We start from the raw sequence: 18,536 nt of genomic DNA, 5'->3' as shown, positions 1-18,536 counted from the left end.
CGTGCACCCTCACAGTGGGGCTGCTGCCGTGCACCCTCACAGTGGGGGCTGCTGCTTTGCACCCTCACAGTGGGGCTGCTGCTGTGCACCCTCACAGTGGGGCTGCTGCTTTGCACCCTCACAGTGGGGGCTGCTGCTGTGTAAGGTTTTGTTTGCAGACTAGGGATTGACAGAGCATTCTCTGTGGGGAAAGCGCTAACATAGGTTTTAGTGGAGCAGCGGGTGGGGGTGGCTAGAAAAGGAGTAATATTTGGGCTTTAGGAACTCACATTCTGCTGGGCAGGATGGAAATGGCCATGACGAGACTGCAATACAGGCCTGGTAGCACTTCAAGAGTCGGGGGCATGGAAAGTTACCCTTTTCTTCTTTTCTAGTCAGCTGGTGAGCACTGGGGGGTGGTCCATAGACCTAGGGGGCTGAGTTCAGTCAAGGCAGGTGGAAGGGCCCCACCGTTTACTCAGTCCTTTTTGCCATTACACCTGTTCAGAATCTGACAGTGCAATCTCAAAATGTGTAGTGCTTTTTTTTTTTAGTTGTAAGAATATTTTTTTCATTAAAATACGTGCTACTTATAAAAAGCTGAATGGGAAAAATTAACACATTTTTAAATTTATAGATTTAAACTTAAATATTTAGTACACTTATTTTAATTTTATATGTATATACATATTTTTATTTAAGATTCTTGTTATACTGTATTCTTTTCCCACAAATACCAGGTTTTTCATATTATGATATCTTTGTAAATATCCATTTTGATAATTGCATCATATATCACTGAATGGGCATATGATGGCTTACAAAAATACCACCCTGTTTTATTTATACATGCACTTGTTTCTGAGTGGCTCTTGTTCTGAAAGGATTGAATATGCCTTTAATTGTTGAAATTTGGCCTAATTTTGCAATGATGATGCAATAAATATCTCTGTAAGTTCAGGTATCTTGGAGCCCTCATTGGGGAGACAGATGTATAGGACCCACACGTGGCAGTGGGATTATCTCATGAGCAAATAGCACGCTGTGCACATGCAGGCCTGAGACTTGGCTAGTGCAGAAGCAAGTCCCTTCCTCTCATGGCACTTTGGATGCCCTGCTTGCCTTTTTAACTAGACAAAGCTCCTGCTTCACCTCTTTTAAACACCAGCTTTTGAGGATTTGAATAATATAGTGTGTTATTTTTAAAACTCCAGAATGCAAGTGTTTAGGTTGTAGACAGTCAAGAAATACTGACATACTTGGTATTTAAAACACCGTCTTTCTAGAAAAAGCACAAGCTTAATAGGAAAAGGTTATATATAACAATACACAGTGCTTTGCTGGTGGTTGTATTCATTTTGTTGAATTAACCGAAATGTGCCAGATTTGGGACAGTTTATGTGACAGCGTGCGTAAGACTAGCTGTCTTTGAATCCACAGGCTTAACTAGGTGATTATCGGAAAGATAGCAGGGGAGCCTGGTGGATTTTCCTCCAAACACTGCCTGCCTCTGAGTAGTTGTATAAGCTTGGTTTTGTTGTTGTTTTTTATTTTGTTTTTTGAGACAGGGTCTCACTCTGTCTCTAAGGTTGGAGTTTTTTTTTTTTTTTTTAAATTTGTTGAGTGAGTAACAACTGTTTTTGAGAAACTTTGAAAGATGAGAACTGTTTGATTTGGGGTGAGCATTCTCCTTGCCTTTCACTTTAAATATGCAGTCTTCTGCAGTGAGCAGAAGACCTGGCCCAGGGGTCCCATCACTGTGTCTTAGGTGCATTCCAGAGGGGAGCTGTCCTCCAAAGCCCACAGCTCCCGAGAGCCGCTGCCAGGCCATGCACCCATGCCCGTTTGCTTCCTTTTGTGAGCCACCTCTCTAATGCGCACCCACATGGGACTCGTCTCCTGTTCGGGTGGTGTCTGGCTGCTGCGCTAGAGGCTGTCCTGGACCCCTTGGTAAATGCGAAGCCTGCAGTCTCTGGGTAAAGTCTGTTCTCCCTCCACATGTGTCACTGTCCTGTCACAACTGATTCAACTTTACGACTAAGTGATAATTTTTTGCCACCTCTAACATTCTCTTTGTACAATAGTGGCAGGAAAGGAAGATAAACAGAAAACTTAATTTTATCTTGATTTTCAATTTGAAAAGGGAAAGGAGATATGTGTTATGCCCCATTCATAAGCAGAGACATCTAAGTGGAGGCCACTGTCCCCTTCTTTGCCAACTGGCTGTGGACTGACCTAGCTGCCATTTGTCTCCTCTCCTTTGTTCTGCCACGTGACCTTCGCTTGTAGCTGGCCCCTCAGTAACTCAGGGTGACTGAGCCTTGGTGCCAGATTTCCTCTTCCCTTCATTGTGGAGCTGATCCACCACACATCTGTCCCCAGAGTGCGCCACTCCTCTTGCTGCCCCTGTCCTTGAGGTGTTTTCCCTGAACAGTTGGAGTAGTTGATGGTGTCAGCCTGGATTCAGTGGCATCATCATTGTGTACCTCGTGGAGGCCACCTCCCTGGGTGAGCAGAATGCTCCATGGTAGCAGAGCCTGGCACCTCCAGGATGGGAGCAGACATCTGAGAACACGCTCTTATTGGTGTAGTGACAAGAACACTGTACTCACCTCCTTCCCTTGGTTCTTGGAGCCAGATTTTGCTATTGGGGAGACTGCCAAATGCTGGCCATGGTTTAGAGGGTAAGTCACGTGTTGAGGGCAGTGCTGTAACCCTGGGAAGATGATGCTTCTGAACAGGCATGAGAGGGTGGGGGGATCTTTAAACAACAACAACAAGAAGTTCTATCAATTAAAACTTAAAAATCAATATATACACTTACTATGTACCCACAAAAATTAAACAAACAAAAAATTAAATGAGGGTGGATTGGAAGAAGATTCTCACTGTTTAACTGGGTTTTCCGGCTACTGTGGCTAAAAACAAGTTACCCCAAAACTTCAGTGGGCTGCAGCAACCTTCTTTGCCTCTATGGGTGAGGAACTATGTCAGGGTACACAGGCATGGCTTGTTGTGCTCCCATCGTTGGGGCCTCCAGCTGAAGGATTTGAAGGCTGGTGGGTGTCCAGGCTCACATCTGGTGGTTGCTGCTTGCCAGAGGCCTCAATTGCTCTCGGTGAGGACTTCCACAGTGATCTGTCTGTAGGCTAGTTTGGGTGTCCTCAGCATGGTGGGTTGGTGCTGAGGGTCCTGAGAATGAGCCAGGTGGCAGCTGTCACTTTTTTTTTTTGTTTTTTTTGAGTTGGAGTCTCACTCTGTCACCCAGCCTGGAGTGCAGTGGCACCATCTCAGCTCACTGCAACCTTTGCCTCCAAGCGATCCTCCCACTTCTGCCTCCCAGGTAGCTGAGATTACAGGTGTGCACCACCACACCTGGCTAATTTTTGTATTTTTAGTAGAGAAGGGGTTTCGCCATGTTGGCCAGGTTGGTCTCAAACTCCTGGCCTCAAGTGATCTGCCCGCTTCAGCCTCCTAAAGTGCTGGGATTACAGGCGTGAGCCACCGTGCCCAGTGTATTAGTTCATTCTCACACTGCTAATAAAGACATACCCGAGACTGGGTAAATTATAAAGGAAAGAGGTTTAATTGATTCACAGTTCTGCATGACTGGGGAGGCTTCAGGAAACTTACAATCATGGTGGAAGGGGAAGCAAACACGTCCTTCTTCACATGGCGGCAGCAAGGAGAAGTGCTGAGCAAAAGGGGGAAAAGCCCCTTACAAAACCATCAGATCTCGTGAGAACTCACTCTCCATCACGAGAACAGCATGAGGTTAACCACCCTCATGATTAACTACCTTCCAGAGGGTCCCTCCCATGACACGTGGGATTATTCAGGATGAGATTTGGGTGGAGACACAAAGCTTAACCATATCACCTGGCCTGTGTCACCTTTTGTAATCTAGCTGCAGAAGTCACACAGTGTGAGTTTTACTGTAGTCAGTCACATCTAGACCACTGTGGCTTGTAGGTCCCACTGTAATTCACAGTGTGGTTGGAAACTACTGAGACGCCTTAGGCAAGGGAGTAACATTGTATTTGTTTTGGAAAGCTACTCCTGTGTGCTGTATGGAAAAAAGATTGGAAGAGGCAGGAGTAAGAGATGGGGAATTGGTCAGAAAGTTGTTACCAAGTCCAGGTGAGAAATGGCAGTGGCTTGGACCAGGCTGTTGGCAGCAGCAATGGAGAGGCTAACAGATTTAGGGAGTGATAAAAGTGACGGGACATGCCAGTGGTCGGAGGAGGGTGGTGACAAAACTGGGATACAAAACTTTGTAAGTGTGCACCATTGTTTTAGGATGAGAAGGTGGAACTTTTTTTTTAGGCTTTTACTAAGTGCTAGACTTGTTTCACAAGTCATAAATATGTGCATCGCCCTTTCTCCAGAAATCTCCCTAATGAGAATTTAACCCATGGAAAGAATTCGAAGGTAAGGGAAAAAAAAACCCTATTCATGATAAAATATTCTTTTCATTATCTTATCTACCACATTAGAAACTTAATAAAGTATTAAATTATTAAGTATTAATAAAAATACTGAATTCTTATAACTATATTTTATAACTATATTTTGATTATGAAAACTGACAGAAAATGCACAAATGAAATTAATTGCTGTACTAGGGCTGGCAGATTTTAGGATGATTTTATCGGTCAATTTTTACATGCTAAAACATGTACTTTAACAATTCTGAAATAATGGACTCTTCTGAAAACATTCCATTTAGGGTTGATCAGAATGGCAAGTACTATACTGGAGTCCTTTGTGGTTTGGGGTGGAATCCAACTACAGGGGCTTCCATACTGCCCGAGCACGACATGGAGCTTGCGTTTGACGTTCAATTCAGCGTGGAGGACGTTGTCGAGGTAAGGGTAGCTCAGCATCATGGCGCCGCAACCCTGTCTCTCTCTGGTTTTGCTTACCTGACAGTGAGTGCAGAGTCTGCCATGGAGCTCGCGGTGCAGACACACACCTCTGGCCCTGGAGATGCGCACATTCCTTGTCCCTCCTGGGGTTGCCCTCTGGGAGAACCGCTCCTTAACTTGCCAATTTGATGTATCTTTCCTGTGAAAAGTAACTTCCTGATAGATGGTGCTTTCTGAATCTCTCATTTGGTGTCTCCTGGCATAAGCTTTTCTGGGCAATCAGCTAAACCACGGGGCCGTAGGGCTGCTTTGGGTCTCATTCCAAGTCAGCAAGTGGAACATCCTTGCTAGTTCTTCCTGGGAAAGGAGGACACAAGGTCCTGCCCCTCTGCCCTTCTCCCGGCCTGGTGACCATGCTGAGCAGAGGGCTGGGTCAGCGTGAGTGCAGAGCTGAGCTGCTTGCAGCATTGTCTGGGCACCGCACTAGCTCTGGGGTGAGGTGGGCAGGCAGACAGGGAAACTGTATAGCAAGTACACAAGGTATTTGTATGTCATTTGAATCTAATAATGAGAAATGTGGGCTCGTATTTGTGTACATTAAAAAAAACCTTTCATCGTTATAGTAATTTATTTTTATTGCATTTTACAAAGTGGGAAAACCAAAACTGATCCTTTACCACAAATAGTTTGAGAAATGCTACTTTCTAAGTATTCACTCGCCTTTCTTTCTTAGAAGTTCCATGAGATGGGTGAGGTTAACATACCACACTGAAGGGCCGGGGGAAAGGAGGAGCTGCAGAGGCAGCTGCCGATGCTCCGGGGGCAGGTATCGGTGTTTCTCTGCAGCTGTTAAGTCATAATTGCCTGGTCACAAGAAAGGGCTTATGGGCTTGAAAATACTCCTTAAGCCATAGACCTAATGGGAAAATGTAAAACTATTAAAGTGCTACAAGCAAATTCAGAAAATCTGTGTGACTTTGGGTGTGGCATGAGTTTATAAATACAACACCCAAAGCACAATCTGTGAAGGGGAAATTGATACGTTTGAATTTATCAAAATTAAAAACTTTTGTTCTGCAAAAGACCCTCTTCAGAGGAAGAAAAGACCAAGTGCACACCAGGAGAAAATAGTTACAGGTTACATATCTGATGAAGGACTTGTATCCACAATATGTAAGGCACTCTTAAAACTCAATTATAAGAAAACAAGCAACAAAATTAAAATATGGATGGCAATAAACACGTGAAAAGATGCTCAGCATCATATGTCATTAGGAAAATGCAAATTGAGACTCCCATGAGATAGCACCACATACTTACTGGAATGGTTGAAATCCGAAACCTGACAGTAACCAGCAATGGCAAGGATGTGGTGCGGGGGGACCGGGGACCTTTTGTTCATTGCTGGTGGGAATGCAGATTAGTACCACTATTTTAGAAGACAGTTTCATATGAAGTTAAGCCTGCGTCTACCATATGACCCAGGAATCTCATCTGTAGGTATTTATTCAAGAGATTTGAAAACTAGCATCCACATAGAACTTGTATGTGAATGTCAATTGCAGCTTGATTCATAATTACTAAAAACTGGGAGCAGTCAAGATGCCTTCAGCAGGCGAGTGGATAAACCATATTGATGACAGAGAATACTAACTCTGAATGCTATGAATTCTCTAACGGGATGAAATTCAGTTACGGTGGAGCCGTATGAGTGTGTTGCTGTTTATTTACAGGTTAATATTCTCAGGGCTACTATTAACAAGCTGGTCTGTGATGGACCAAATGGATGCAAGTGTCTTGGGCCAGAGAGAGTTGCGCAGCTTCAAGATAGTGCCCGTCAGAAGCTTTTAGGGTAAGCTGTGTGATGACGCGGGCTTCTTTTCTTCCCAGTCAACTTTCTCAGCTGCCTTGATCATGGCTGTTTTGAATTGTGTAGGCAATGTGACATATTGATCACCTGAAGTGGAGTGCCAGTGCTGGAGGCAGCACTGGGAGGCATCAGAATGTAGGCACGCCCTTCCTGTGGAGAGCAACACCCTTGTCCCATGTGTGTGTGTCCCTTGAAGGGACAGCGTGGGCAGGGCATGGGAAGCCACAGTGGGTAACGTGTCACTCACCATTCCCAGTGGTGGGTGTCTTAGGCATCGGGGGAGTCTGGCTTGTAGGATTGGGCCTTACAGAGCTGGGCCTCTCTTGAGCCTCTCTGCAGGGGAGGTCGGAGAAGGAGCATTCTGACCTGACTTCCCTGTCTCTCACCTCTTGCTGGACTCTCCATGGGACAAACCAAACCAGAATGCAGAGACAAAGTCTCCTGTTGGTGTAGCCCATGAGCCCAAGGCAGCTTGAGGGCCCCGGGAAGGCCAAGAAGAGTGGGAGTGGTCATGGAGGAGAAACCAGCATTCCACCTACTCAGTCCTGTGCTGCCCCAGAGCCAGTCTCCCTGGACAGGGCTCGGTCCTTCCTTGCCTGACAGTGTCCTGTGCTGGCTGGGACCTGGAGCTCTGTGAAAGCAGGTGGTATCTGGTATCACGGTGACACTTCTCTCCTTCCTATGCCTTTTGAGTTGGTTTCTTTTAGTTTAATAAGCATCTTTTAAAAAGCTATATATAGCTGTCTTAGAAATGGTGAGAAAGGCCAGTTTTAGTTTTCTCTCTTCATTTTCTTTTATATAAAAATATTTTAATATTTTTTAAATTTATTTTTAGAGACAGGGTCTCACTCTCTTGCTCAAGCTGAGTGCAGTGGTGCGAGCATGGTTCACTGCAACTCCAACTCCTGGGCACACATGATCTTCCCACTGCAGCCTCCCTAGTAGCAGGGACTACAGGTGTGCACCATCACACCTGGCTAATTTTTAAAGTTTTTATATAGATGAGGTCTTGCTATGTTGCCCAAGAAGGTAATTTTTTTTTTTTTTTTTGAGAATGGAGTCTTGCTCTGTCACCCAGGCTGGAGTGCAATGGCAAGATCGCAGCTCACTGCAACCTCCACCTCCTGGGTTCAAGTGATTCTCCTGCCTCAGCATCCCAAGTAGCTGGGATTACAGGCACCCACCACCATGCCCAGCTAATTTTTATATTTTTAGTAGAGACAGGATTTCACCATGTTGGTCAGGTGAACTCCTGACCTCAGGTGATCCACCCACCTCAGCCTCCCAAAGTGCTGGGATTACAGGTGTGAGCCACCATGCCTGGCTGGTAAAAATATTCTTATGTAAAATTGGGTTGAAGTTTAAGTACACAGATATATGCCCATGTGGCCAGCACCGAGGTCAGAGCCCCGGTGCTCCTTAGGGTGTGCGGGTGTGGTTGTAGCCACCATCACTCCCTGCCCCCAAAACAAGGGTAACTGTATCCTGCCTTATTATGCCATAGGTAGGTATTGGTTTGTTTGTTTTAACAATTCAATAACTCTAGTGAATTTATAGTTGTGCAGTCTGTCAACACAACCTAGCTCTTCAGCATTTCTGTCATCCAAAGAAGTTTTACTCATAAGTATTGCCGGGAAAGGCAGTCTCATGCAGGCAGCCTTTGATCCCCTCTCTGCTGTCTGAGAACAGGCCTTGGGCCTGGAACGCTTCCTTCCCATAAGATTAAGGGTCCTCACAGCCTGTGGGGGGCTCGTCGCCACGTGTGGGAAGATCTTTCCTTGATTCAGGCTCTGCCCTGCTTAAGCCTGTGTGTCATATGCTACCTGGTCAATCCCACCACTGCAGGGATGGGACAGGGCTCTCCTGCTGCCACATAAGAGAGGGGCCTGCAGGCCTGCCTTGTCTTCCGGGAGGTACCCGCTGGCCACAGGGACCAGTGCCAGTCACTAGAGCTGATCCTGTCCTGTCCCCTCTCTCTGTAAGTAAAGGTTCGTTCCAGCCAGGGTCTGACTATGTGTGTTTTCCTTGGCGACTCCAAGACAGGATGCAGGGGTGCCCCGACTTCTCCTGGCAGCAGGCAACAGATGCCACCTGCTTGACTAATATATTAAAACAGAATGTGTCATTGTTTGTACAACCCCATAAATTTACTAAAACTAATAAATTATATTCCTAAAGTTGATGACTTTTAGGATATGTAAAGTACACCTCAGTAAAGCTGTGTTGAGGATCGAAAGTTCCCCCGTCCATTTACACGCAGTCTTGTTCCCACCCCAGCCCAGGTACCACTGATCTGCTTTCTGTTTATATATTTGCCTTCTCTGACATTTTTATATATGTGGAATCACATTTTAATTTTAAAATCTGGCTTCTTTCACTTAGCTTAGTACTTTTGAGGTTTATCCATGTTGTATCATTCCTTTTTTCTAAATAATATTTCATTGTTTGTATATGCCATTTTTTTAATCCATTCTCCAGTTGATAAAATATTTGGATTATTTCCAGTATTTGGCCATTATGAAGAAAGCTGCTATGAATAGTCACGTACAGTCTTTTTGTGAACATGTTTTTTTCTCTTGGGAAGATATCTATGAGTGGAGTTGGTAGGTTGTATTGGTAGGTTTATGTTAATCTTTTAAGAAAAGGCCAGGGCCAGAGGTATTGGCTCACGCCTGTAATCCCAGCACTTCGGGAGGCTGAGGTGGGCAGATCACCTGAGGTCAGGAGTTCCAGACCAGCCTGGCCAACATGGTAAAACCCTGTCTCTACTAAAAACACAAAAATTAGTTGGGCATGGTGGCGTGCGCCTGTAATCCCAGCTACTTGGGAGGCTGAGGCAGGAGAATTGCTTGAACCCAGGAGGCAGAGGTTGCAGTGAGCCAAGATCATGCCATTGCACTCCAGCCTGGGTGACAACAGCGAAACTCTATCGGAAAAAAAAAAAATGAAATAGCCAAACTGTTTTCCAAAGTAGTTGTACGATGTTACATTTCTACCAGCAACATAGGCTGGCTCTGGCTTCTCCACTTTCTCACCAGCACGAGGCACTGGCACGTGTTGTTACTGCAGTCAGTCTGGTGAGTATGGTAGTATCTCATTGTAGCATTAATTTTCGTTTCCTTAATGACTAATGATGTAGAGCAACTTTTTATATTCCTCTTAGCCAGTCATTTGTCTTTTTTTTTTTTTTTTTTTGGTGAAATGTCTGTTCAGATCTTTTGCCCATTTTTAAATTTGTCTTTTCATTATTGAGTTGTAGAAATTGTTTTTAAATTTTAGATACACGTCTTTTATTGGATAAGTAATTTGCGATTAATTTCTCCATTGTGTAGCTTGTCTTCTTCTTATTTTAATGATGTCTTCCAAAGAACACAAATTTTTAATTTTGATGAAATCTACTTGCTGTAGTTTGAATGTGATATGTTTGAAACCTAATACCCCATGCAACAGTATTGGAAGGTTGGGCATAATAAGGGGTTGATTGGACTCATGTCATCATTGCGAGAGAGGGTTAGTTATCAGGAGAGTATGGATTGTTGTAAAGTGGGTCTGCCCCGGTGCCTCTTCCTGTCTCAAGTACTCACTTGCCCCTCTGCCATGTCATGATGCAGCAAGAAGGCCCTGGCCAGGTGCTAGAGCCATGCTTCTGCACTTCCCAGCTCCAGAACTGTGAGAAATTTCTTATCTTTATAAGTGACCCACTCTCTGGTCTTCAGTTATAACGGGGAAAATAGACTAAGACACTACTTTATCTTTTTTTTGAGACGGAGTCTCGCTCTGTCGCCCAGGCTGGCATACGGTGGTACAGTCTTGACTCACTGCAGCCTCTACCTCCTGGGTTCAAGCAATTCTCCTGCCTCAGCCTCCCGAGTAGCTGGGATTACAGGCCCACGCCACCACGCTCAGCTGATTTTTGTATTTTTAGTGGAGACGAGGTTTCACCATGTTGGCCAGGATGATCTCGATTTCTTGACCTTGTGATCTGCCTGCCTCTGCCTCCCAAAGTGCTGGGATTACAGGGGTGAGCCACCGTGCCTAGCCTACTTTATCTTTTTAAAAAAATGAATTATGTTTTTGGTGCTATATCTTAAAAAATCCTTGTTAAACTCAAGGTCACAATCATTTTCTCTCTTTTTTGTAATTTTTTATATTTAGGTTTTTGATCCATTTTGAGATGATTTTGTATATGGTACGTGATACAAGAGCCTAAAGTCATCTTTTGCATATGAATATCTAGTGGTGATGACATCATTTACTGAAAAGCTATACTTTTACCATTGAATTGCCTTGGTACCTTGGTCAAAAATGAATTGGCCGTAAATGTAAAGATTTATTACTGGGATTTCTGTTTTGTTCAATTACTTTATATCTATCTTTGTACCAGTGCTATACTGTCTTAATTGCTGTAGCATTAGTTCTCCTGTTTTATTCTTTTTCTTTTTTTTTTTTTTGAGATGGAGTCTCGCTCTGTTGGCCAGGCTGGAGTGCAGTGGCATGATCTCGGCTCACTGCAAGCTCTGCCCCCCAGGTTCATGCCATTCTCCTGCCTCAGCCTCCCGAGTAGCTGGGACTACAGGTGCCTGCCACCACGCCTGGCTAATTTTTTTGTATTTTTAGTAGAGACGGGGTTTCACTGTGTTCGCCAGGATGGTCTCAATCTCCTGACTTCGTGATCCACCCACCTCGGCCTCCCAAAGTGCTGGGATTACAGGTATGAGCCACCGCACCCGGCCTGTTCTTTTTCAAAATTATTTTTGCTCTTTTATATTCTTTTCCGTTCCATGTAAATTTTAGGATCAGCTTGTCAGTTTGTATAAAAAGCCTTGTTGGAGTTGTGATAGGGATTGTGTGGAACCTGTGAGTCAGTCTGGAGAGAATTGCCATCCTGACAGTAGTGAGCCATCCAGTCCATGAAGATGGAGTGTCTGTTCATTTGGGTATTCTCTAATTTCTCTTAACACTGTTTTAGAATTTTCAGTGTGCAGGTCTTGCACTTCAGTTGTTTCTAAATATTTTAGTTCTTTTAATGCTATTGTGAATAAAATTGTTTTCTTAATTTTGTTTTTGAATTTTTTTTTAGAAAGGAACAGTTGATTTTTATATATTGGTCTTTTATCCTGTGACCTTGTTAAAATTCTATATTCTAGTAGTTGTTTGTAGATTCTTTAGGATTTCCTACATACGAGATCATTATTATTATGAAAGCTTTCTTTCTCTAGTAATACTTCTTGTTTTAAGGCCTATTTTGTCTGATATTAATATAGCTACCCCAGCTCTCTTTAGCTACCATTTGTGTAGCATAGCTTTTCCTGTCCTTTTTTACAGTATATTTGCAGTTTTGAATTTTTTCAAATATTTTTTTCTGCCTCGTGCCTGCTCTCTTATATCCTAGGGAGACATTGCTTTGCACGTCTGTTAGTGCGCTGGTGTTAAACACATGCTAACATGATCAATACAGCCTCACTGGTCTTTGAGGCTCTGGTCACTTTTCTTCAGTCTTTTTCCTCTTTGTTCTTCAGATTGGTTAATTTCTGTTAATCTGTCCTTAAGGTTACTGATCCTTTATTATTTCATCTCAGATCGACGTGGATGTGGTACAGAGAATTTTCCATTTCAGTCATTGTACTTTTCAACTCTAGGATTTCTGTTGTTTCTTTGGTAGTTTTTAATTTTTATTGAGATTATCCCTGATTCATTGTTATCCTATTTTTAAAAAAATTCCTGTTCACAGTGGCTGCGTTGAGGTCTTTGGGTGCTGAACCCACAGCTGGCCACACACTCAGCCTCTACTGGCTGGTCTTTTGTGTGTGGGCCACACATTCCTGTGTCTTTGATGTCTCCTAATTTTTTTGTTGGAAATTGGGTACTTTAGATAATGTACTGGAGCAGTTCCCCCAGAGCTGTTGTTTTTGGGTTTTGTTGTTTTGTTTGTTTCACTTTAGAAACGTGCCTAGACTTAACCTGTAAGTCCGTCCCCCATGATGTGAGGTCACTGATGTCTGGGTTCTGGTGTTTTGTTATGTTTTTAATTTTAAGTTTTATAGAAACAAGGTCTCACTTTGTTGCCTAAGCTGGAGTGCAGTGATGTGATCATGGCTCACTGTAGCCTTGAACTGCTGGGCTCTGACAATCCTCCTGCCTCGGTCTCCCAAGTAGGTAGGACTACAGGCATATGCGACCACACCCAGCTCGTTTTGTTTTGTTTATTCTTATTTTTATTTTTTAGCCTGGCTTTTTAGGTGTTGTCCTTGTATCTGATCTGCACAGCTTACTGCTTAGCCAGTGATCAGTCAGAAGTTGTCTTTAAATACCGCCCTGAAGGCTTCTGCCCTTTGCCATTGGAGCTAAGTATGGGTTGAAAAGTGCACTCCAAGTTCAGGCACTTTTTGATTCTTCCCTGGCCTCTATTTTTCTCAGGGCTTCCCAGGTTTTTCCCACGTGTGTGCACCCCTCCATCAGTCAGGGATGTGTGGAGGGCCTGCTCTCCCTCTGTGACACTCTCCTTTCCAGGGTCTCCCTTTTACCTCCTGAATAGTCTGGTCTGCTGCTGGCCCCAAGCAGGATATGGCTGGAGGCTGGAAAGCTATGGGCTTTCCCCATCTGTTTCATTCATTGCTGTTTTTACTGACAATGCTCCAAGTCAAGGTGTGAGGGTTTTTCACCCTCTGGTCCAGATCACATAGCCTTTATGGCCCTGGGAGTGCTGTGGTGCTGGGTTCAGGGGCAGGTGTATGGGGTGGGAGCGGCTCCCTACCCCAGCAAGAACTCCACACACTCCACTGTTCTCACCTGGAGCCGGCAGTTTGTCATGAATGAATGCTCCTCAACTTGTTGTTTGCCTTTGCCTTTGGTTAATTTCCAGAGCCTTCAAATGGTTGTTGCTGGTATGTATGTATGTTTACAGTTTTGCTTGTTTTATAGTGTTTTAGTGGGGAGAGGCTCTGCAGAACTCCTTACTCCCTCATTGCTCAAACTCCCTATCTTTTTAAGCTGATGATATTTCCAACTTGTCATGACTGCTTGAGAGCTAATGGTACAAAATGTCCTGTCACATTTCAGAGAACTTGACTCATTCGTGTGGTGATGTGCAGTGCTGGTTGCTAAGGGAGCATAGAGACAAGACTAGGTCTTACAGATCTGCCGCACTCCATTTCTTTCTGCTTTTGAATATGCTATAGATTAAAATATTTTCTGATCATAACTGCATAAATGTTGACCTTTAAACAGTTTATTCTAGTTCCAATTCTGTGGGAAGTATATAGGATTTAAATCTTTAAAAAAAATCACAGCAGTGTTTTCAGTTACTAATATATAATTAAGATAATTTCTTTTTTTTAAAATTCTAGTTTGTTCTGTCAGTCAAAACCAAGGGAGAAGATTGTTCCCAAGTGGCATGAAAAGCCCTACGAGTGGAATCAGGTGAGTGGGATGCAGGCTGCTACGTGAGCAGAGGCCACGTGGAGGAAGGGACAGGCCCTGGGCAGACCCAGGGTTCAGAGCCTGGGCAGACCCAGGGTTCAGAGCCAGGGCTGGCCGAGGGTCCGAGAGGCAGAGACAGGAGGCAAAGTGGATGGCTTTGGGGGCCAGCCGGCAAATGTCTCAGACCAGACAGGCTGTTTCTGCACAGCATCTTCTATGTGATGTCCCAGCAAAGAGTCAGACACCAGGATAACTCACTGCCTGTGAGTTGGGAAGAAAAGGTATGAGGGTCTGGATTGGACCTTCCTGCTCTTGTTGGTCTTTGTGAAATGCACCTTGGCTGTTCCTGCCATGTGGCTGGCTTGGTGGCTTTCGGGCTATACTGGTTGTTGTCTTTGTCTGCTTGAACTGCTGTCACAGTGCCACCATGGGTAGGGGCTTAGGAACAGCAGACATTTGTTCTCACAGCTCTGGAGGCTGGAAATCCTAGGGAAGGTGCCAGTTTATGGGTCCTTGTGAGGGACATCTGCAGATGGCCACCTTCTCACTGTGTCCTCACATGAAAGAGAGATGTCCTCTCTTAGGGCACAAATCCCATCCTTGGCCCCACCCTTGTGACCTCATCTAACCCTTATCACCTCCCAGAGGCCCCATCTCCAAATACCATCACAGTGGGGGTTTGGGCTTCAGTGAAGGAATTTTCAGGGGCCACAGTTAAGTCATGAAGAAGACAAAGCCCTTCATAGGCTCCCTGGTACTTCCTGTCTGTAGGGCTAGAAATGGAATAAAATGTGATTTCAGAGAAAGGAGCCCAAAGGATTTTGGAGACTTAATTCCAGAGCCAGAGATGTCTCTAGATATAAAGCAGCAGGGGCAGTCTTCCCCTCCCCTTTGACGATCTAAGTGAGGCTCTGCCTTGGAGGACTGTGTCCCATCCTGCGCCTCAAGGTTGCTCCTGCTGTGAGGCTCGCCTGCTCCTCTTGTGCCCTGCACCTAGGTCCCTCTTTAGAGACCCCAAGGCTGATCCTGGCAGCTGGCCCCATTGTGTGCAGAGCTCCATGGGCAAGGAGAGGGGCGGCCATACCAGCCCCCGTGGCCATCAGGCTCGGTTGGAGTGTCTCAGGGTGATGGACTAGCAGGACTTTGTTTGAAAACAGAATTTCACTTTGAGGTTAGTATGTTTTAGGAAATTTCAGTGTCTTCAAGACCTGTAATGCATTTACCATCCACATTTACATAGGCGTGCATGGGAGATTTCTCAGTAAAGCTTGCCATAGTATTAATCATGAATTTATTTGTTTGCAGCTTTTATTTTAGATTCAAGGGGTACATGTGTAGCTTTTGTTACTTGGGTATGTGGCATAATGCTGAGGTTTGAGATGCAATTAATCCCATCACCCAGGTACTAAGCATAGTACCCAATAGGTAGCTTTTCAATCCTTGCCTCCCTCCCCTATCTAGTGATCCCCGGTGTCTCTTGTTCCCATCTTATGTCCATGAGTACTCAATGTTTAGCTCCACTTTTAGGTGAGAACAGGCAGTATTTGGTTTTCTGTTCCAGCATCAATTCACTTAAGGTAATGGCCTCCAGCTGCATCCCGATTGCATAATTTCATTCTTTTTAATGGCTGTGTAGTTTTCTGTGGTATATGCGTACCACATCTTCTCTATCCAGTCCACTGTTGATGGGCACCTGGGTTGATTCCATGTCTTTGCTATTGTGAATAATGCTGTGGTGAATATGTAAATGCATGTGTCTTTTTGGTAGAACAATTTGTTTTCTTTTGGATATATACTCAAGTAATGGAATTGCTGAATCAAATGGTAGTTCTGTTTTAAGACCTTTGAGAAATCTCCAAACTGCTTTCCACAGTGTCTGAACTAAGTTGTATTTCCACCAATGGTGTATAAGCATTCTCTTTTCTCTGCAGCCTTGCCAACATCTGTTGTTTATTTGACTTTTTAATAGCTATTCTGACTGGTGTGAGATGGTATTTTGTGGTTTTGATTTGCACTTCTCTGATGATTAGTGATGTGTGGAGCATTTTTAAATGATTTTGGCCCTTGAGTGTCTTCTTTTGAGAAGCGTTCATGTCTTTTGTCCATCTTTAATGGGGTTATTTAAACATGAAATTAAAAATGAATTATCAAACATATAGTATGAAGTGTGAGAGAAGTGTTCTGTAAATATTTTTGGAGAACTGAATTATACTTTGTGCATCCTGGATGTTAATGCATGTGTATTTTATGTCTGGAAAAGCCCTGTCACAGAGCCTGACCGGTCCTCTTGTCTACCCCATTAGGTTGATCCAAAGCTGGTCATGGAGCAGGCCGACTGTGAGAGCAGCAGAGGGAAGAACACCTTTCTCTACCAGCTCCACAAACTGGTTGTGCTCGGCACCTGAGTGTGTCCACAGGTGGCCTCCAGCACACCCCTCAGGAAGCTGCGGAGGCTGGATTCCAGGCTCCCTCCGCAGACTGACTTTCCTCTGTGTCTGGGCGTTACGGTCTGTGCCCACTGCATCCTAAAGGCCTTTTCTTTCTTCTTTTCTCTTTGGGTGATAGTCAGAGAGTGGTGTTTTTGTTCAGGTGGGAAGGATTGGAAACTCTACTCTTTTCTAGAAACAGAAAATCACTGTATTAAATATTTTGGAAAAATTGTTCTGAAAGAAGACTGGATAAAGAGCTGTATTTTGCTTTAAATTTATTAAGGTAAATATAAGTAGTTAATCTTAGATGTAAGGTTCCAGAATGTGCTTACATATTCTCTTCTGTTACGTGATTTAAACCAGTAGTATAGGAAAAAACTTAAAAAAAAAACAAAACCATGATTTTTTTTTTCCATGAGGGAAAATATCTAATTTTTGTAAGGCTAAGTTGAGTTATGGTTCTTGGTTCACCTTTTGGAAATCAGAGATTACAGATTACATGGCCATAGCTTATCTATGTTAAAACAATAAAAGCATTAGATGAAGTTTCTGTTTCTGACAGTTTTTAGTCAGAGGAGATTAAGATGTATTTAGTTCCAAAAAATCTGAAATTGTAAAACTGATACAGGGATACAGACCTCTTTTAAAAACTCAACTCACATCAGTCAGGGTTTGGTCAGAAGAACAGAGCTGTTGTAAATACAGCAGCGAAAGACGCCGGTGAGCTCACATGTGAGAGGGAAGTTGTAGGATCAGAGAAATGCTCTGCTTAAACTGACTTGTCCCAGTTGGACAATTTGAAGATCGTGAGGAAACAGGAGAAGCGTGTGTGTGGGCCTCAACTTGGGATCATAAACGGGAGCTTGTGTGGGGTCTCGGAAGCCATCACATGTTGGGGAGCACCGGTGCTGTGCTGGGCCTCTGTGGGTTCGCTGGCCAGCAGCGGGAAGCTGGTAGATGCCAAGCGGGAAGACCACCAAGCAGCTGCGGTGGCCGGGTAGCACTGCACCCCTGTCACTGGGCCACTGACCTGGCCTTCTGGGGAATGTGCTTCCCAGCCTTAGGCAGGAAGCGGTCATACCAAGTTGGCACACACCTCTTGGAAGGTTTTGAGCACATCCAAAACTTAGTTCTGCTTTAAAGTGAAGGTTTTTCCCATCGTCAGAAAGCCCTCTGGGAAAGCCTCTGGGGAAGGCAGCAGACACTTTGATTGGCTTTTCTCTTTGCTCTGCCGACCTATGAGTACTTAGTCCTTGTGCGCAAAGTTACCATGTGTGACCTTAGCAGTAGGGGCGCTCAACAACAGTCAAGCACTCCTTCTGTTCGCTTTTTAACCAGACTTTTAGTAAGTGATTAAAAAGTTAGGCCAGGTGCAGTAGCTCACACCTGTAATCCTAGCACTTTGGGAGGCCGAGGTGGGAGGATTGCCTGAGCCCAGGAGTTCAAGGCTGCAGTGAGCTATGACTGTACCCCTGTGCTACATCCTGGGCAATAGGGCAAGACTCTGTCTCAAAAAAAAATCAAGTAGTACCAAGAGGCTTGTTTAAAAACAAAAACACCCAGCTCTCAAAGGAAACCATACTAACTCTTCCCTATATTTTTCTGGAATTGCTTTCATCTTGTCGAGGAATGTTTTTGTTCTGCTTTTTCATGGTTGCCATCTTAGCCATCAGCTGTTGAGCAGTAGATGAATATTGGCTCCTTCCCACTGTTCTGCACCTTCTTTGCTATCTCCCCACACGGTCACAGCAATATCACTGGCCAGGTCAGTCACTGTGCTTTATAACATGGATTTTGCAGATAGCAAAGAAAATTATCTTCTCTAAAACCAAGTGGTGCACTTCGATTGCGTTGCCTTCCTTATCTGTCTTAAGAGGGTACTTGCCTTGTTTAATTGCAAAATTCTCCTCATATTTAATTACATATTAATGTTCTTAGTATAATAATACATGTCCACGACATAAGATGAAG

At 44.2% G+C, this 18,536-nt stretch overlaps 1 protein-coding gene across 3 annotated transcripts in view; it reads left to right on the top strand.

The window, feature by feature from the left end:
* TDRD9 (tudor domain containing 9) overlaps window positions 1-17,110 on the top strand; it is a 126,348-nt gene extending 109,238 nt beyond the window's left edge. The window contains exons 33-36 of one of the 3 annotated variants that reach the window (XR_009210355.1): window positions 4,709-4,847; window positions 5,581-5,673; window positions 6,581-6,699; window positions 14,064-14,080. Coding sequence is in view for 2 of the 3 variants with exons in the window: in XM_032179460.2 (XP_032035351.1) it covers window positions 4,709-4,847; window positions 6,581-6,699; window positions 14,064-14,136; window positions 16,440-16,541 (433 nt within the window). In the remaining variant the exon portion in view is untranslated. Of the gene's footprint in view, window positions 1-4,708; window positions 4,848-5,580; window positions 5,674-6,580; window positions 6,700-14,063; window positions 14,137-16,439 lie in introns of those variants that run through there. The other 2 variants (XM_032179460.2, XM_058429750.1) reach the window with 2 other exon arrangements.
* The last annotated feature ends 1,426 nt before the right edge of the window (window positions 17,111-18,536 follow it).

This window comes from Hylobates moloch, unplaced genomic scaffold (assembly GCF_009828535.3).
Source record: "Hylobates moloch isolate HMO894 unplaced genomic scaffold, HMol_V3 SCAFFOLD_16, whole genome shotgun sequence".
Taxonomy (NCBI): Eukaryota; Metazoa; Chordata; class Mammalia; order Primates; family Hylobatidae; genus Hylobates; species Hylobates moloch.
This window is presented reverse-complemented; position numbering and strand designations above follow the sequence as displayed.